The sequence below is a fragment of the Ambystoma mexicanum genome, chromosome 3p (genome assembly GCF_040938575.1).
Source record: "Ambystoma mexicanum isolate Mex_15411 chromosome 3p, UKY_AmexF1_1, whole genome shotgun sequence".
NCBI lineage: Eukaryota > Metazoa > Chordata > Amphibia > Caudata > Ambystomatidae > Ambystoma > Ambystoma mexicanum.
Genome location: NC_090925.1, coordinates 159,177,605 through 159,198,702, shown reverse-complemented (window position 1 = coordinate 159,198,702; position 21,098 = coordinate 159,177,605). Strand labels below are relative to the sequence as shown.

The 21,098-nt window shown below is 45.2% G+C and overlaps 1 protein-coding gene across 2 annotated transcripts in view; it reads right to left on the bottom strand.

The window, feature by feature from the left end:
* Positions 1-21,098, bottom strand: part of LOC138580191 (alpha-2-macroglobulin-like) — a 574,708-nt gene that overhangs the window by 532,010 nt on the left and 21,600 nt on the right. For both annotated transcript variants that reach the window (XM_069650528.1, XM_069650529.1), the window contains exon 2: positions 6,969-7,121. In XM_069650528.1, coding sequence (XP_069506629.1) covers positions 6,969-7,121 — 153 coding nt within the window. The remainder of the gene's footprint in view (positions 1-6,968; positions 7,122-21,098) is intronic.

Genomic DNA, 21,098 nt, shown 5'->3' with positions numbered 1-21,098 from the left:
GTTTTTCGGATTTAAAGTAAACTCAAAATGACAGGTAACAGCTTGCAGCTTCAGAATTGACAGGTGACAGTTGTGCAGCTTTAAAAATGACAGATGACACGATTTCTAGGAGGCTGTTCTACTTAGGTTAAAATAGTTTGGATTAGATCATTTTAACTAAGAGATTGGTTCTGCACAGTTCTGCTAGGTACTCACAATATAAATTTGAAATAGGCCTCGCCACGGATCTGGTCAGGTTTTGGACTGGACTCCAGTTCTGGTCTCGGCACTTCACAGTGATCTGGGTCAGCTCTCTGGTTCTGCTCACAGCGGTCTGGGTCACTCTGGATCTCTGGTCTGGTCTCTGGCAATTGTTCTTGGCAAAAGAATTTAAACAGCTCGCCCGGCTGTGGAATAGTTCGCAAATGATTTTAAGGTTGCTGAGGCCTGCTGAGAAGAGTTCTCAGTTTGTGGGTTTAGGCCCTTGCTTTAAGTTCTGAAGTAAAGTTCTGGTCTTTGGAGATTGATGGATTTGAAGTCTGGATCTCTGGATGTGAAGTCGTCGGTCAGCATGCTCCGCAGCAAATTGAATTGAATCTCTCTACCTGTCCCAGCAGTCTCTTTTTATGTGTTTTGAAAATGGGTGTGTGCCTGGGCCTAGCTAAGCCTGCCCCTCTCTACTTGTCATTGGCCCAATTCTCCCCTCTCCCATGATTGGGGGAAGGAAATGGATTGTCATCATGATGAGGTCTGTTTATGGGTCAGAGGATCCTCCCCTGGTCAGTTTGCCCACAAATCTATATTTGATTCAAATACATCTTTTCCAGATATACAATTTGTTGAAATTACATGTTCACATTATATATTCCTTATGGTCCATGCTTGTCCGCCTCTGATCTTCCTGGGGGCTTGCATTCAAAAATGACAACATTTTGCGCTTTTTAACTGGTTTTGCAATATCGAACATTTACCCAAAATTACACACATGTGCGCAAGGAGTATGGACATTAATTGATGAAGTGTCAGATTTTTAACATGCAGACATTTGGAGTAAGACCCTATTTTCCACTAGCAACCCCCCAGAATACACCACAGGGTCCTAACGTCTCTCAAAATGTTCACAGAAAAATCACAAAAATAATGATATTACTTATATCCGCACTATGAGTTATCTATCTTTTTAAAATTATGCCCTGGTCAAAAAGGGGTGTGGCTTCCCACATCACAGGGTGGAATAACTGGTTTATCCACTTCCCCCAAGCCAGCTTGTTCACAGAGGCACAGCTGCCCCCCAGTTTCTCCCAAGAGGAAGCTATTTTACGACGCCCCCAATATAACATTTGCCTGAGTCCAGGACAGGCCTTTGTTCAACTCCCTGTAGTCCCCAGCTGCTCCACCCCTAATCTAATCAGAGAGGTGACAACTCCTTTTGGCAAGGCGAAGAGTGGCTGAGCAGGTTTCAACTCCTGTCGGGGGTAGTTGTCAGGCAGAATCCAGTTTCATTAAGCCAGATTTCAGCTAAATGTCACTTTTTGTTCCCTGTTTAAATCACTTACAATTTTTACATATACATTAAATAATTACTTCCTTCAAGTCATTTCAGAATATAGTTTTACATTGTATCCACCTCTTAGTAAGTCTTTCCTTGGTCTGGTTTTGTTTCATTTGTTCAGTTTTGCACAAAAGTCTGGTGGTTTTAAAACGTATGCTTTCTGATAGTGGTGAGTACTGGTAATGCAACCATTTTTGGGATTAAGAAAATGAATTCCCCACAGTTCTGAGTTGCTTTTTTTGGCAATCAGCTTTGCCATTCCCAATGGTTTCAGGCTACTGTGTGTGTAGCCCAATGGTGGTTAGGCAGTGCCCTCCTGTGCTCACAACATAGGCAAACATGGGTGGCAGGCTATTCTTCATGTTTTCCCTGTGCACTCTCTGGGGAGTTCTGGCCATCATGATGTTTTCCATGCCGGTACTGCACAGTTTTATTGTAGGGCTTGGATGCGTGGGTAAAAACATCCCACAGTATACTTTATTATTCTGCTCATTATGTTTAATTGCTGCCACCCTTCTTGCAGGGCCAACAAAGGATAGGGCGAATCCATGGAGCCTTTGTTATTTAATTAGTCTGGCTTTGGCAGGGGGAAGGTTTTACCCTACCCCTTGTGAGATTTCTTGATGTTCGCCTGGGTGTCACAGTCCAACTAAATGTGACAGAGAGGACTGCGCCTGTAGGCTGTGTCCACCCAGAGTACACAGGTCTATGTGTATGTTGTGCGGTGAGCAGAGGAAAATGTGTGCAGAATAGCCCCACACATTTTCCAGAGGTTGACCTACCCTCATTCAATATCATTTAAAGAAAATTAAAAAACCAGGTGAGCGCACACCCTCCATGCGGATGGTCGAATTCCTCACAGAAGGTCCTTTAAAAGGCAACCCATGCCATCTGCAACCCATAGATGATGCCATGATGTTAGCTATTTCCACTCAGGCCTCACGCTTTGCCTTTTACTCACCAATGAAAGATGACAACGTTTACCGATTTTGAAGAAGATAGAGGCTGCATTATCCGGGAGGTCTCAGCACACTGAGGTGTAGAAACATGTGCATGACAGTAGTTAGACTGTGTTTAACACATGACAGGAGAAGGTCTGCGCCACAAACATAATATGATGGTGCAGACTCATGCTGCTTGATGGTTAGGCATTTACATTAGCCACAGTACACTTCAGATATTAGTCACACAGTAGGTATGGGGTTTTTGTGCATATTTAATTATGCTATAATGAGCCACATAACAGAGATGGCAGAGATGTTGTCTGCAAAGTGAGGTGACAGGAGCACTGCCCCCAGCTGAAAGAGGGTGCTTGGGCTTATCGACACGTTGTTCAGCAGGGAAGCTAGGGCTGCACTGGAGTGGACTGTGACTGTTACGAACACTTTGGTAGCAGCATTTATGGCTGGGGTAGCATAGCATTCATAAGTAGGAATGCTGGCGTTCTGCGTGGTATACGGTTGTGCTCTCCCACCAACCCCTCGAGCCTGCTGCAGGGGATTCTATACAAGTGTTAAGTAACTCTACTATCTCCTTAGGGAGGTTGGTCACTACCAACAGGGCTCCAGAATTTTAGCAGATAGAGGTCTACCCCCAGCAAGGAGCTGATTGAAGGTGTGGATTACAATGGAGAGCCAGAAAAGCCAAAAAAGCTGCAGAAGTGCAAGGTTTCCAACCCCTCCCCAATACACAAGATTTCTTTGACACATTTTGTGACACAAGGAAGCAAGCATGTGAAGCACGTTTTGGGCAGAATTTGCACTGCCTGATGTGTTCGTTACGACTCTTGGTATTTAGGGCAGAGTAGTAGATTATCTGGGTATTTGGTGCGGGCGCTGCCCAGCCAAGGAGGGTTTCATACTTGGTGGCTGTGGAGCTACCACCTGAGACACTTGATGAGATCAACTACCCCAGATTTGCCAGGCTCTTATCTAGTCATCTACTGAGTTATGCAGAACTAGGACGACAACGAAGGCTATTAACGGGAGGTTAGTACATGCCTATAGTGCCACCTACCATGGTCTACCCGTTGAGTGAAAACGGAGCCAAGAAGGCTGTTTAGCTCTTACTGCACAACAAATTAACCAGTTGAGTGAACCGCAACCCATGTAATAGTAATGGAGAGTGTTAGGAAAGATTTCCCTTAGGTGCAAATTTCCCTCCAATCGTGAACCCCCCAAAACTTTTTGGATTTGTTTGGAGTACCTACCCTGACTTTTTCCAATGAAGCACATCCTTCAGCTGCACTCCTCTGGGCTTTTGCTCATTTGTTATGGGGAAACTGATACGTCCTTCAGACTGTCCATACTGGGCAAATATGTTTCCCTTAGTCTTCAACTTTGTTGGCATTTCTTGGTAACTTTTGATCTATGTGTCAAGCACCTTGCAGTACCGTGCATAGGGATCTTTTGTTTTATGGCCTTAGCCACCCTCTAAGGATGTGTTGGTGTTAGTACAAGTGTGCCTAGGACGAACTGGTGGCAGCAGTTTACCACGTACATACTGCGTTTACCACGTTTGGCTCATGACTGCGGCCAGTGCCGAAAATGGCCATGCCATGAAGTCTTTTGTTCTGTCCTTTGGCCATTTTGTCCCTTTGCCTTCCCCCAGGTCAAGAGACCTGGGTATTCCTTATTTGGGCATGCATCCTCCTGTGAAAACCGCAACTTTCGCAGGCTCCTGCATGTCACGTGTACTAGTGCCCAGGAAGAGGGTTGGGACTGTCTGGTCCCAATCAACACTACTGGTGCCAGTATGTCTTTTAGGCCTGAATGACTGGAACCACCGCGGGCCATGGTTGGCCCATGTCTGGCGTGTATGCAAGAGAGCAGATCTTCCATTGACTATCTGAGATTTGAGCGTGAACCAAATCTTGGATAAGACAAGGGGCTCTGCATCCATTCCAGGTCGATCTACTGAGGTTCACACCGAACCTCATAAGGAGCCAAGTATCCTTAACAAGAGAGCAGACTCGAAGAACCGCCGGTGACATGCTTGGAAGGTTTGGCACCCTGACCCCGCTGTTGTCCTGTCAGACCCCTAATTCTTCATCGAACCAAGAATGCCTGCAAGGGCGCTTCACCCCTTTGGAGTAGTGGGAACAACTACTCTCACCTTCTCCTACTTACCCTTGAAAAGAGCCTCTACAGAAGTGTTCCTGTGCCATCCAGTGAACTGACCAGCTCGAACCCAGGGTATTGCACAGGAAAACCACCGTCCTGAGTTGAGACTCAAGACTCTGGGAATCGCTAGCTTGTGGTCCTGGCCTCTCCTGCTAAAACTCGTTGTCCTAGCTCCTCTGGGTCGCAATTTACGAGAGTCTGCCACGCCGTGAGCATTTGTGGTCCTTGCGTCACCCCGCTGTTGTGACCAGCACTGAAAGAGCCTGCAGTTCTTGCCTACTATGTCCTGAGATGAGCTGCACCAGAACAAACCTTCTTCCTTCAAGGGCTAAGAAAAACTAAACGTTGCTTCACTGACGATTGTCCCGTACTGTAGCCGCTGAGAGTCGGAGTATCCTGAAACTGCAGGGTTAACACCAACAGGCGAAGTAGGCTGAACTGCAAAAGTTTGGGTCGGACTGTGTCGAGGGTCGGGGAGTACTTTCCTAATTTACCAGTGGCCCCCTGTCACATCCATTCACTTTTACGCATGAGTGTCCCTCAAAAGATACTCACCTTGTCTGGGATAGCCTGAGCTCCTCAGCTATTCCCAAATCTGAAAGTCACTATCTGCAAGGGTAGACCTTCTTCTAGGAATAGGAACTTATTCTTCATCACCTAAAGCCCCTTCCTGAGCAGCTAAAGCCCCCTGAAGAGAACCCGCTTTTTCATTTACGCACAACCGCGCGTTGTTAACGCACAACTCTACTTTGAGCGCTAGGCCCCTCTCTTCGAAGGGCTGGACTACATAAGTTAGGGATTGTTGATGAAGGACTGCCTAAACCGATATCTGTGTTGATTTAACCCCTTTGCTGTTACTTTCTTGTGGTTATTTTCTTCCCCCATCATCAGCCTTAGGCTAATCGCATTATTGTATATATGTTAGATAGTATATGAACGTGTGTGGTGTTTCTTCATAACTGTGGTTTAATAGTGTTTTGATTATAAGGCCTATGATAAATGTATTTTTGATACATCTGTCTAAGAGTAATCTGTGGAGTTTTACTGTGTGTGCTCATTGTGGGCTTCCGATCACTCTCACACCTCCTGAGACTTAGTCTTGACCGCCTGCCAAGCTACTGTAGATTGCTCTGGTTTGTCCAGAAGGTTCCCCTGTTCCACTAAACTAGGGTGGCCTCCTAGACCTCTGCCCAGCAGGTCAGAGTTTAGAAATGCATCTGAACAGAGAGTGCGCCTGTAGCAGGCTCCGGAGGAAGATGCCAAATGCAGGAAGGAACTGAAGTTCAACCCAGAAACTTGAAAGGCCCCTCGGCACTCCTTTAGGTAACCTCCATTTTGGTGGCAGGTGTAGGCAGATTACCTCTTATATGGTGTGTTCCCCCTATTAATGTGACCCTTTAATATTAATAATAATGGGCTGGTTGTCACCTATTTTAAACGCTAGCCAAATTGCTGTGTGTTTCATTCACTACGATTCAAATTATTTTGGTGTCCAATATCTATGTGTGCGCGCGCACTATAAGGGTGGAGGCACAGCCTGCCCATGGGTCCTCCAGAAAGCCCCCTCAAAAAAGAGAAGACAGGCTTTAGGTGTGGTGGTAGCATGAAAGATGATGAGTGGCAGCACAACAATGGGGGGTAGGTGGGAGTATGGACCTGGGTGGGTATAGGCTGGCTAAGGGGCTGAGGGAGGCAGAGAGAGAGGCAGAAAGACAGAGGGAGAGTAGGAGAGAAGCAGAGGGGAAAAAGAGAGAGAAAGGGCCAGAGTGAGATGTCAGAGATAGGGGAAGTAAAGACAGAGGGGGAGATAGAGAGGGAGAGGGAGAGTGGGGCCTAGAGAAAAAGAGAGAGAGAGTGAGAGAGGGGTGTAGCAACAGATGTAGCCTGCGGGGGAAAGACCTTGAGCAAGAGTTACAGATATATATAATATAATTGGTTATTTATAACGCGCTTAATACCCAGAGGTTTCTAAGCGCGGACCCGGGAATCGAACCTGTGTTGCTCCGCGTCATCTTGTTTCCCAGGCGAGTGCGTTGCCCCTGATCTATCCTCCCGAGATAGCAAAAGCGAAAGGTGGCAGAGAGAAAGATGTCAAGAGACAGACAGGGAGAAGGTTAGAGAGAGCAAGACAGAGGGAGAAGTAGACAGAGAGATGCAGTGAGAGAAAGATAAGGAAAGAAGAAGAGAGGGGGGAAAGAGAGTTAACAATGGGGGGGGGCAGAAGGAGAGAGAAAATAGTACAAAGGAACCCAAGACCATCCTGAGGAAAAGGCTGGGGAAGAGGGAGGCAATGGTCTAGGGAGACCCTGGTTTACCTGGTCGCCCAAGGATTGCTGACTGCCCCCAGTCAATATCTCGATACTCTGGTCCACGGCAGTTACGCCACAAGCGGAATTGGGTGCAGTTTGAATGGTCAGGGTCACGCTGGAACCGGGAAGGACTTTCTGTGCAGAGAGCCTGACGTCGACCTGTGATCAGGTGAGAAAGGACACGTGTAATCACCAAAACAGGCCCAATGGCGGCACCACCAGCAAGCTATATGCACATTTGCATCTCGAAGCACATTGGTGCACAGGAACTAAATGTGCATAAACACCACACTTAACCTATCACAACCTGCTTCCATTGAGGAAAAATGCTTAATATATGTTGTCAAGCTTCTTCTATATGAATGTATTTATGAATGTGTGCGATTCATAAAGGATCACCCAAGGTGGGGATAGATGGAGCGCAGCTCATAGGGGGTGCCCTGAGCGGTCACTGGCAGAGTGCGGGGGTAGCAGAGGTTGCTGGAATGGGTAGAGAGAACAGGGTGTAGGCTTGAGTGGGGTCATTAGAGAAGTTGAAGAAAAATGCAAACTACATAATACATTTCGTGAAGTTAAACTTTGCACTGCTCCACCTGCTTGATTTTCAGAATTTGTGTTTCATGTTCATTCTCCTTTTTGAGTTCTTCTTCCACACCCACATTGAGTCACAGAATAACTCTTTTAACCTTTTATTTAACCTTTTCAACTAGTTCAAACTCACAGTTAAGGATTGGCAGTTCAAACTTTTTCCAATTGTGAGTACCTACCTCATGCTATGAAGTGCATTTCTTTCTTTCATGTAGACATGATTTTATTGACAAAAGAAAGGAGTAACAGTACAAATAACATATCAATAACGCGAAACAAACATTAATCTGTCCCTTCGTGGCTAGATTACCTATATCAGAGAGCGGGGGTTGGGACGGGAAAAGGAAAGGCCATAGGCTGGGAAAGCCAAGGGAGGTAGGGCGTCACTGAATAGGTTTCTTAGGTAGCAGAAGGTGTTTATGAGTACCTGTCCGCAAACTCATCCCATATGTCATGGTACGTGGCTAGTCTTCTTGTGGGGACTTCCACTTTCTTGAACGCTGCCTGATTAGACTCATCTTCCAGTCACTGCCCCAATGTCTGTTTGTGCCTTCGCCTCCAGTTTCTCGGCACATCTTGTTTCACAAAACACCGATCTCACCCCCCGCTACCTCTTTCGCCTCCCAATGAGGTGCAGGCATTCAGAATAGCCTAGCAATTTTAATGACAAAGCCCCCTTCACCGCCCACTATTATGCCAACGTGATCTACATCTCTCCAGCAGTCCCTCACTTTTTGACATTTCCAGAACACATGCAATAGAGTTCCTCTTCTTCCAGACCCAAAATCCCACCATACTCCACTCACGGGGCTTCCTCTAGGGCATTTCTCAAAAAACGGTTAAAAACTTGGTTATTCAACCTAGACCAATAACAACTACCAGCACACTATTTGTAAATATGTCTCTATTGTAAATATCCCTGTTCAGTACTCTGTTATGCTGTAATGGTGCCATATTGGGCCATTCAATGTATGTATTTTTAAGCTGTCTGCAACCTCGCTGTGATACCTAAGGGTCTGGGCATGTAACAAATGCAATACATAAATAAATAAATCATAAATATACATTCTCACGGGTGCCAAGTATATAGCAGGAACTCACGGCACTGTGAAAGCCACGTCCTTGGAGCACTTCTTAATATTGGACTGAGGCCCGTAGCCACTCTCCTATGGGGCAATCGTATTCTTCTTGCCACTTCCTGACTCCAGGGTCTATCTACGTTATGACCTCATCGTTCAAGGGCCGCCTCCAATTCTTATCTCCAGGGCAACTCAGCTTCACGATCTGACTCCACGGAGGGTCCTGGCCAAGATCATTGATGCCTCTTCCTCGACGTGCATTCATTCATTCACTTAAATCTCCCAATATTAATTCCTCTAGCATTTTAACATTCCCATCTCTGTCAAGACCTCAGACTTCACACTCTCACCCCTGTGCGATATAAGTCAGACAGAATCCTGCGGTCGGACTCCACGCGAGGTTGCATAGTATAGATATGGGCACCATGGTCGGACGAGGGCATGAATTTCACTCGAGCACCAACGAAAATGTGACCTCGAGTTGCAAATGCCAGTTCTTTGCTTACGTGGCAGACTTTTTTAGTAGTCCCTAAGTGGCGTCTTTAGGTAAAATCTGTTGCAAATATTGCAAGAATGTGTGTTAAGTAACATTGGTCAAAACTACCAGCTGTGCAGTGAAGTAATGAGCAATGCATATATGCCACTCAGACCACTTTTCTAGTTTGTGTCTAGAATGAATGTATTTGGGTTGCTTTGCTGTAACGGAAGGAAACTAGGCCGAAAAAACTGTAGCGGTTTTGGCTACAAATACGGTTTAGTCGTTACAGTAAAACAACCCAAAACAGATACATCACCCGCTCCCACCCCCCCTTACTTACCTTGCGGCGGCACAGTTCGCTGTGTACCGCCGACTCGCTGTGTCCCTGCAACGCATGTTCCCATTCACTTTGGTGATCAGGAACCAGCGCAGCAGGGTCCTTTTCTTTTCTCTTTTTTTTTTTTTACTTTACGCAAACGGCTGCTGGGGGCACCCCTGCAACCCCTGCTGACATAGTGAACAAGGATGCGGGGGACACCCCCACAGCTCCCCGCTGCCCTGGTTCACTATAATGCCACTGAATGGGGGATTTGGTCGAAATTTTCAGCCATTTGAAATTTTCGTACGGACGAAATTCGACCAAATCTCCCATTTGGGAATTTAAATACGCTCATTTTGGGTAAACCCAAAATGAATGACCTGTGTGAATCACCTTTGTTTTGTGAACAAGACAAATGCAGCACTGTGTTTTGGGGGTGTAGTAATATGCCACTGTCTAAATGGGTATCCTCAAAACCTTGTCAAGATATGTGCACTACATAGACCTTAGGGCTCCTTACCATCTGGGGCTATGGTCATTGTTATCTCCCAATAATCCATTACATATATGCAGCTATGTGGTCATTACCTACATTCAGAACATTTTATATAGGTGTGTAGGCTATATGCCACCGTCTAATATCATTACAGATGAGCAAGTGGCATGGTTCTTACCTACCATTAGATGTGTGGACTGTGTGCTCCCTCCCTGACACCAGAAACGAATACAAATTTGTGGTTTTTTAACACCTTACAGATGTCAAGTTCTGTAGTTCTCATCTACCATCGGTGGCTATTGCAGGTGCGCTGATCTCTTTCTACAAGTGTAAATCTGTGCAAGTGTAACCCTCACAATTTTGTTAAGCGGAGGCACTTTCAAAATGTTTTCTTCTTGGTTGTTTAAAATCCTTCTAGTGTCAGACTGAAATTTGCAACTTAACTTCTGCAATGGTGTAAATTGTGAAAATGTTTTCTGCTTAGGTAAAATATTTGTAAAGGGGAGTTCAAGCAAACAATCCGTGATTCTAAAGTTTTCATATGATGTGGAATGACTTTCTTTAAATTGAGATGACCTTCCTCCAAAGATCCCAGGCAAACCTGGATCAGTATTGCCCAAGATCAGGCAAGAACTAGACATGTGGGTGCTATTTGGTATGTACCTCTGTAGAAAGGTGACAAGTTTACAAATCATGGGAATATTGATTGTGTGCGGTCTCTTGGAAGAGGGTAAAAAAAAGGCCCATCTGCTCAGAAATATTTTCAGCCTCAGTGGCTAAGGGAGGCTTTAATCTGAAGGACCTAGGCCTGGCTCAGAGCTGTTCTTTATTGTAAGAAGTGGGAAAGAATAGAGAACGTAGAATGCATCACCTATTAGAGGGTAGGTAGCAAGGGTTCACATTTCATCACAAATTGTACCTTTGTAAATATATCCGCTGTCGCAAGCATCAATATATACTAATTTTGAAATTCGAAGATCCAAAAGTGATCCCAACATTTTAAATATATACATGAAGTCACATAAAACAAAACAAATAAAAGGTCATTAAGAGATGCGGACGTTTGTATATCAGCTAGTGTCGCTTTTATAGTGTATATGCGTCGCATGCACATTTATTTCTTTATTTTGCCATTTATATAGCGCACCGAACCCGTAGGCATCTGGGCACATGAATATCATGACATGAACTCTCAAATGTAACAAACATCTAATGTATATCTCATTTTAAAGGATATGTTGTGACGCTAGAAGTCGGTGTTTATAAGACAAAAAAAGAAGGAACTTGTTCTTTCGTGTCACTATTGGAGATGACGATGCTAAAGCGGTCAAGGTGATGAGTGCAGGTACTTATCCTGTTGCTTACTTCTCCTTTATTAGCTATGGTATTTCTTTGTAAAATGCTCAAAGGTTCATCCATAGTGGGTAGCCAAACATCAGACAACTTGGGCAGGAAGCGTTGACTGGTGATCCTTTTGTGGTTTGTGCTTATTCCGTCCAGTTATTTTTTAAATTTTTGACAGAGAAGGAGATGCCCCTTCTCCAAAATAAATACTTATATCTACCAGGGTACATTGAGAATCCGGGTGTTTATATATGAAACAGCCGCTATCTTTTGTTTTCCTTGATGCAATAGCTACCCTGGGGTATAAACTGGGGTATAACCACGGGTATCAGAAAATAAAATGCAGAAAAAAAGCCATTTGCAGGTCAAAAACATGCAATTGCCATCAGACAAGAGGGGGTGGGGGCGCAAGAGGACACCAGTGAAATGTGGGGGTTGGAAGGGGACTAGAGTTCAAGTTTGCAACATGACGCTCAAACATTTTTCACATACCCTCAGGTATAAACTTGGGTATAACCACAGCTACCCATCCTTTTAACTGAAACTGTATCACAGAAACTACGAGTCTTGTGGGGGGAATGGGAGAGGGCAGGGTAGGTGAGGAGGCCATGAGGGAGTACATGGAGGGGCACTTGGCGAGTGCCTGCGATGGCAAAAAGAAATGTTGTTTCCCTTTTTTTCCGATAACCGCAGGTATAATTGTTATGTTGTTTCCTCTTAAGGCAGGAGTTCTTTACATGTGAAAGGCAAAGCAAGAAACCTCTAGGGTGGAAAAGCTATGCATTATGATGTCATAGAATGTTAGTGCTGTCTTCTTGTTATGATTCGAGGAGGGACGGTTGGCGGAGAGAGCTGAAGGGAGGCTGAAGGGAAGGGAGCTCATAAGATGTAGGGTCTTCTTTTCTAACTCATGTACTTAATAAATCTATATTACAAGCTTACCTGCCTCTGTTGCATCTTCATAACAATGGCGACGAGGATGGGATGAAATGCCATGGATGGCAGGTGAAAAGAAGACCCCAGCTGAAGTACGCATGATCTGATGACTCCGACATGCTGCAGGCTCCTATGAACTGTTCCCTTCATTTCCAAGTTCGCCCTGTGTATATGTGCAGCGTAGTGCCATAAGGCTGATCCACTTGTGGTTCCTGTGAGCGGCTCCGGAAGGGAACTCTGTCCACTATACAAGCGCGAAGAAGACCGGACTGTTTAGTCGCTGGATTCTCCAGCGAATCAGCGTTACCAGCTGACGTGAGTAGCTGTGGATGTCAGTGGGACAGGTGAACGCCGCCATCCGCGCAGGGGCTGCAGAGCAAGTTTTCCCGGCGTATGAAAAGGGAGAGGGCTGCTCCGCTTCCAGGCAGCGTGGAGCGGCCCCGTGAGGAAGCCTACGAATCGGCCGCTCCGCTCGCCTGAAGCGTCGAGCGGCCACCGTGTAGGCGCTTCCGCCCGCGCAGGGGCGCTACGTGAAGAGCTTTTTCGGCACCAGGAGCAAGTCCGGGAGGGCTGCTTCGCTGTCTCTCAGCCGTGAGCGGCTCGTGTGTGAGCCTGTACGCTGGCCGCTCCGCTCCCCTGTGGCATCGAGTGGCCGCTCTTCGGAGTTCGGAGTAAGTCCCAGGAAGACAGAAGTAAGTGTGTTTTGTCTATTACAGCCTTCCCCTGGGGCCATCCGTCCGAACTCTTTTCTGGTTGGGCTCCGGCAGATTAAAGTAAGCAGGAAGAGAACTTCCAACGTGAGTGCCGTACAATACTTAATAGAGGGAATGGTAGACAGGATTACCGTAATCCCCTGAATAGAAGAACACAATAACTTTAAAAAGGCACCAGTTTCTCGTACTACTTGGTCTTATGCTGAAGCATCAGTAAAGTAATTTGGGGTTTAAGGGGGACTACTTGAAAGGACATTGGAGGCGCTCAAAACGTGACCAGTTGCGCCTGGTACGAGTAAAATAGAACACACGCACCGCAAGTCACATTTTGGGTGGCAGCGGACATGGCAGCTCTGCCAGGGATATCGGGTCCTCCCATCTTTATGTCTGCCCCAGGGACGGCGAGGATCGCGTGGCCACAATGGCGAAAGGGTTTTCTGCACTACATGAAAGCAGCTGGCGGAACGGCCTATTCTGCAGAGAGGAAGGTAGCATTGTTGTTGCATTTTTTGGGCTTCGAGGGCCAAAGAATTTTTGAAACTTTACCCCAACTGGCAAATGAGGGAAGTGGGAATGAATTAAATGAGTTCGAGTCTGCATTAGTGAGACTCGATAAGCATTTTAATCCAAAGAGGAGCACGATCTTGGAGAGGTACAATTTCCGGATGCGCACACAAGCCCAGGGTGAATCTGTTGAGGATTATGTAACTGCGTTGCGGCATCTGGCTCTTACATGCAAGTTCCAGGGAAATTTCGATGAACACATTCGTGATCAATTCATGACACATTGTCGGTCAAATAAGATAAGAGAGGAACTGTGGTTAAAGGATGAGCCGAGTTTAGATGAAGTATTGGATCTGGCAAAGCGTGTGGAGCATTCCTTAGCATGTGTGGCCAAACTCTCCAAATCTGAAGGAGGGGAACCCAAGGAAAATAAGCCGGAGGTATTATCTGTGGCCGAGGGGAAGAACAAGAGGAGAGGAAAGAACAGAGTGACAGGGAGGAGTAATACCGAAGAGAGGAAGAATCAAGAGTCGATGCAGAGATATGAGAAAAAGGAAGATAGGAAGGAGGAAAGACTATGTTATCGTTGTGCCAGTGCAACACACTTTGCGTCCTCTGTTGTATGTCCAGGACGTAAAAGTATATGCTCAAAATGCAAAAGGAGAGGGCATTTAGCATCATGCTGCAAGAACTACCAATTTGGACAGTCAGGCCAACGAAGAGTACTATATGTGAATGAGGAAGAAGAGGGGAGATCATCTGAAGAGGAAGTTGTTGTGCCATTGCAAAATGTTATTGTCAATACTGTTAATGTAGTTACAAATAGTGGGGAGCCTGATGATTGTGAACGACCATATACCGTGGTGAGAGTGAATGGTCGTGAAGTATCAATGATGGCTGATTCGGGGTCAAAAATAACATTAATATCCAGAACTGTTTTTGAGTGCGAAATGAGAGGAGTAGTATCTGAGTTGTTAGAACCTGATATAAATCCAGGAGGGTATAACCAAGATCGGATTGATTTAGTAGGTTATGTATGGTGTAAATTTGAGTTTAAGGGGCGTAGTTATGAAGGCAAAGTGTATGTTACCAAGAAGGGGCAATCTCTATTAGGATGGAGAGAGCAAAAGAATTTAGGGATCAGACTCGATCCCAATCACCCAGAACAAGTATTGCAAATATCCGAGGTGTCTATGGGTCACAACAGATATATGTCATGTTTTGGGAAAGTATTCAATGAGAAGTTGGGAAGAATAAGAGGGTTTCAACATCAAATAACGTTAAAGAAGGGCAGTATGCCTGTTGTTGCAAAGCTCAGACCAGTACCTTTTGCTTTAAGGGAGAATGTGAAAAAGGAACTGCAGAAGCTATTGGAGTCAGGGGTGATTGAGAGAGCTGGGGGAGTTGAATGGGTATCCCCGGTGGTAATTGTGAAGAAAAGTTCAGGGGGCATAAGGTTATGTATTGATATGCGCGAATTGAATAAGTGTGTGCTAGTGGACAGACACCCACTACCGAACATGAGTGAACTATTGACCATGGTGGGTGGTGGAAGATATTTTTCTAAGTTAGACATGACGTCAGCTTATCATCAGGTCGAATTGGTGGAGGAATGTAGGAAAGTTACTGCTTTTGTGACACATGAAGGTGTTTTTCAATTTAGAAGGATGCCGTTTGGACTGGCGTCCGCTTCATCTGTGTTTCAGAAGATCATGGATCGGTTGTTGAAGGGTATCAAGGGAGTGTTCTGTTTTCAGGATGATGTGTTGGTGAGTGGTGTCACAATGGAAGAGCATGACAGGAACCTACGGAAGGTTTTGAGGATATTTGAGGAAAGAGGTGTTACTTTGAGAGGTGAGAAGTGTAAGTTTGCAGAGGCAAAAGTGGATTATCTGGGACATGAAGTGTCGGGAGATGGAGTTAAGCCCAAGGAAGATATGGTGAACTCTATTAAGAGTATTGAGAAACCGAAAAGCAAGAATGAGTTACGCTCTTTCCTTGGGATGACGGAGTTTTACCACAAATTTGTGATAAACTACGCTGATAAGGTACAAGAGATGAGAAAAATTCTTAAGAAGGGAGCGGATTTTGTGTGGAGTACCCAGTGTGACATGGAGTTTAACAGGATAAAGGAAGAAATAAACATGGCTAGTCCATTAGGATGTTTTGATACCAGGAAGCTAACCATGATCACGGTAGACGCGAGTGAAAGTGGTCTGGGAGCTGTGTTGTCCCAGAAGCAGGAAGATGGTTCCGAAGAGGTGATTGCCCATGCTTCAAGAGGACTCAAGGGAGCGGAGTTGAGATATTCTATTTTAGAGAAGGAGGCACTTGCTTGCTATTGGGCAGTGGAACGATTCAAAAATTTTGTGTGGGGAGTGGAGTTTGTGATACGAACGGATCATAAACCCCTAAAAGCAATTTTTGAAAATAAAGGCCTGGACAAAATTTCTCGGAGAGTGGCAGGCTGGGTTACCAGGATGCAAACACATTGTTTTAGGATGGAGGTCATACCCGGTAGGGAGAATGTTTTGGCGGACAGTTTATCTAGAATAAGGGTGGCAGGTCCCGAAAGTACAGAGAGTGAGGAGATGGAGCTAGTATTTGTCAACACGGATGGTATTGTGTCCAAGCAGGAGTGGTTGGACGAAGTGGAGAGAGATAATATCATAAGGAGGGTAATTACTTATGTTGAATCCACAACTTGGCCCAATAAAGTGGAGTTGGCGGAAGAAATGAAGCCATATTGGGAGGTGAAGGATGAATTATCCGTTAGTGATAATATTTTGTTCAGATGGAGTAGGGCGGTAGTCCCGAAAGGATTAAGGAAGAAAGTGATTGATCTGGCACATAGCGGTCATATAGGAATAACCAAGACCAAAGGTGTACTAAGAGAAGATTATTGGTGGCCGGGTTTTGATAAGGAGGTGGAGACTTGCCTGGCAAATTGTCAGTATTGTGTTAAGAGTGGAAAGGGAGTGGTGGCCAGAAAACAACCATTAGTGGACGTCGGTCTTCCGTCCAGGATATGGTGTGATGTTGCCATGGACATACTTGGTCCCGTGGAACTTGGTTATGCCCGTGGTAAATATATTGTTTTGGTGGTAGACCTATTTTCCAGATGGGTAGACTTTAAGATAGTGAGGGAGATCACGAGTGAGTGTATGATAAAGGTTCTACAGGAAATTTTTGCGAGTGAGGGCTTACCTGAAACGGTATTGACCGACAATGGTCCCCAATTTATTGGAGAAAGATTTTCTAACTATTTGAGGAAGTGTGGGGTTGGTCATAAAAGGACCTCATTATATCATCCGGAGTCAAATGGTGTGGTTGAGAGGATGAATAGGTGTGTGATGGAGAGTGTGCGTATGGGAGAAGAATGTGGCTTAGATAAAGTAGCATTGATACAGAATAGGATGTGGGCTTTGAGGATGGCACCACATTCTACGACGGGCCTATGCCCGTTCGAGCTCATGAGAGGAAGGAAGCCATACTCTATAGCTTGTCCGCCATGGTTAGGAAGATGTAGGGAGACCGATCTTGTTGTGGACGAAGTGAGGAGATCATTAGTGAGGAAGAAGTCGGAGTGGGTCAGACGTGAGAATTTGAAGAGAGGAAGGAAGGAGTTGCGTGTGGAATGTGGTGACTGGGTTAGGATAAAGAGGGGAGTGATAAGGAGGAAGGGGGAACCTCTTTATTCTGATCCCGTCAGAGTGGTGGCAGTCATGAAAGGGGCAGTGCGAGTTACTGGTGGGCAAGTGTGGAATAAAAATAGAGTTGCTTCGGTGAAGAGAGACCATACTTGAGAGTCATGTGGGGGCAGCACCCAGGAGAGAACCCTGGAGTGAAGCATTCATGGCAGTTTGTCTAAAACCGGTTTTATAAAAAGTGAACTAATCTAATGATACATATATAAAAAAAAAATAAAAAAAAAAGGAAAAAGGGGAAGATGTGTTATGTTGTTTCCTCTTAAGGCAGGAGTTCTTTACATGTGAAAGGCAAAGCAAGAAACCTCTAGGGTGGAAAAGCTATGCATTATGATGTCATAGAATGTTAGTGCTGTCTTCTTGTTATGATTCGAGGAGGGACGGTTGGCGGAGAGAGCTGAAGGGAGGCTGAAGGGAAGGGAGCTCATAAGATGTAGGGTCTTCTTTTCTAACTCATGTACTTAATAAATCTATATTACAAGCTTACCTGCCTCTGTTGCATCTTCATAACAATAATGGATACAAATAAGGGAATAACTGAGGGTATATGTAGTACATTACAATGTAACCGCGGCTATAGAAAAAAAGTAATTTTTTTTTTTTTTAAATGGATGAAGCCTGGTAGTGTTGTCAAATATAAAGTGGGCACAGCCAAAGGACATGGCCATTGGACTGTTAGTGTTAAAAATAATAGAGAGTAGGCATGGCCGAAGGCGGTGGCCACTGGCTAGTAAGCAGGAAGTGATTTTAAAAAAACTGTGGGCGCGGTCTAAGGCCATGGTTAGTGGCCAGTTAGCATTTTAAAATATACAATGGGAATTGCGGAAGGCCATGCCCGAAGGCCATGGCCAGTGGCGCTGAAAAATATATAGTGGGCATGGGCGAAGTCCATGGGCAGTTGTGCTGAAAAGAATACAGTGGGCATGGCTGACGCATGGCCACTGGCACCAAAAATATACAGTAGACACAGTCGAAGGCCATGGCCAGTGATGGCAAAAAATATACATTGGCCACGGCCAAAGGCTGTGTCAACTGGCCATGGGCAAAGACCATGGCCAGTGGTGCCTACAAAATATACAGTGGGCATGAAAAAAATCCATGGTGTAAAAAAACACTTGAAATTCAAGAGAAAAACGTAGTTGAAGTGCAGTTAAGGTGAATAAAGTTAACGAAACAAAACCCTTGAATTTGAGCGCATTGGGAAACTCAGGACCGGCTCAACTTGGCCCGTTCCCGTTGTAAAACCCAAGAGCACTTATATAGGAGAGGGAATTTACAATGCCGTAGAAAATGGCATTATGGGGGAGATCAATGGGAACGCGCAGAGTTAAGTCAGTCCTGAGTGTCCCAAATGCGCTGAATTTCAAGAGTGTTGATGTGTTAAGTTTACTCACCTTAACTGGCACATCAACAAAACTTTTTTCCTTGTGAATATATATATATATATAACCACAACACCAAGAAAGGTATGGTGGATTTAAAAAGGTTTGAAAGAAAATCTTTCACCTGAAATGTGAAAGTAGAAAAGTCCATTTGAGTCAAGTCGCACATTCCACAACACCACTTAGTAGCCAACGCTGGATGTTCACCTCCAGTTCTGAGCCACAACAGCAAGGCATTGTGGGTATGCAAATTAGCTCAAATGCAAACCTTTTTTCTCCAGGAAATTTTCTTTGTCTAAGAGGGCAGTGCTACTTTATACATAGCTTAATCAACCCAAGACAGACGTTTGCAAAGCTGACAGGACAACTACATATCTGGTTTCAACCTTATTAGGGATCATCAGTGCAGTATACTCCATGTAGACAGCCATGTAGTTGGAGCATTTGGCCATGTTTTCACAACACCAAGAAAGTTATGGTGGGTTTAAAAAGGTACTGCACTGATGATCCCTAATAAGGGTGAAACCAGGTATGTAGTTGTCCTGTCAGCCTTGCAAATGTCTGACTTGGGTTCAAACCAGACACCACTATGTGGGCATAGATTGAAACCTACACTGACTGTCAAAAAACACATATGATCCGATAAACTCAACAAACAGGTGATTAACAGAACCTCACTCCCCAATAGAAAAGGACAATAAGAACACTACAAGCACACAAGGAAATTACAATAAAGCCACCCGACAAAGATGGTGAGGTTGTGGTCATGGATACACAGAAATACAAAATGGAAGCATCAGACAAGTTCTTGACACAAATTACTAGCAGGAACTTAGCGTTGACGTGCACAAAAAGATCTAGAACAAATCATTAAATCCAAGCTAAGCAACAACGAGGAACACCTCCAACATCTGATACTGAACGATCCAAGTCCTGGGACCCTTTATTTGCTCCCAAAGATCCACAAGTCATGAAATCCGAGACACCCAATCACAAATACATTAACCAAAGGCATATCTGGACATATTGAATCCATCCTAAAATTTCCGTGATGGGCACAGAAAGCTTTGTACAGTACACACCACACTTCCTCAGAAAGATTGACCATGTACCAACGGATGCACTCCTTGCTACACTGGATGTCACTGCTCTTTACTCCAACATTTCACATGAAGATGGAGGTGCCACTTGCAAATGATTCCTGTAAAAAGCGAACCCCAAGACAGACATCCCGACCAGAGCTATCGCAGATCTCATGAGATTCATACTCACACACACAACAATTTCTGCTTCAATGGGAGACACTTCCTACAAAATACCGGAAAGTCCAGTGGCACAAAAAGAGCACCTCATAGCAGACCTCAAACAGGGTTCTTACAACAACAATCCCTAAAACCACTAACATTCCTGCTGTACAATGATGACATCTAATGTATTTAGTTGGGCAGAAGGTGAAGACTCTCTTAAACAATTCCATTAATCAATAAATGGCTTCCACTGATGCATCAAGTTCACCATGGAATACTCCAAGAAGAGCCTACATTGCCTGGGTACAACCACCTCAGTTCGAAGGAACAGCCACCAAGAAACCACTGTATACAAGAAATCCACCGACAGGGCTAGTTTCCACCCAAGTCACACAAAATAGTTGGTTATCCAGCACCAGGCCATACGATACTAAAGCATATGCTGCAACAGGAAAACAAGGGATGACCAACTTCCCACATTCTGATCATCCGTTTTCCAAAACTGTCACTCAACTAGTCAACTTGACAGGGAATTTGATCGTACATCAAAAATACTGTGACAAATCGGATGGTGTCGTCCCTTCTCCCTGAGGGGGATACCCTTTCCATGGGGCCAAGGAGGTGAGGCTGCTACCTGATAGTCCCCTTGGGGGTGGTACTCAGCAGGTGGATCTCATGGGGAGGGATTTCCCCTCTGGGATACAGGGAAGACATAAAGGGATAATGCACTTTAAGACATCCTCACCCAACTTCCTCCCCTCAACTTCTTTTCCTTCTGCTGACTACGCACGTTTTCCCATGTATCTATGTTATAGAAGTAGTACCACTTGTACTGGGATGGGGAAGATTAGAGCCGACTCCACTGAACTATTTCCTCAAATAAGTGAGATGCAGAACAGCAAGAGTGACTTCAATGAAAGATCCCCTTAATGTACTGAGACTAGGAAGGAGTTCTGGACCAGAAAGAACTCAAAAGATCATCTCTTTGAGCAGTCTAGCTTTTGTGTTCCATGGAACTTAAAAAGGGAAGAAGGACTAATGAAGTCGTTAGACCATCCCTGGAGGAACTGCGAGAGGCAGCGTGGTCCAGGCAGGAGGACGAAGGCAGACGGGGACGCCGAGGTGGGAGCAAGAAGGTCGAGAGCTGGTCCACAGAGGACAGACCACTTGGTGAAGCTCGAAGCAGAAGCTCCTGGCGTCCTTAAAGCGTAGGCAACGCGGGAAGCAAATGCTGCAATGTCCGCGGGAAGATTACATTTGCTGAGCCGTCGCAGCCCAAACGAGGACCACGCGAGCCAGGAAAGCTCCATGGCAGACAGCAGGCGCCCAATGAGACCCGGAAC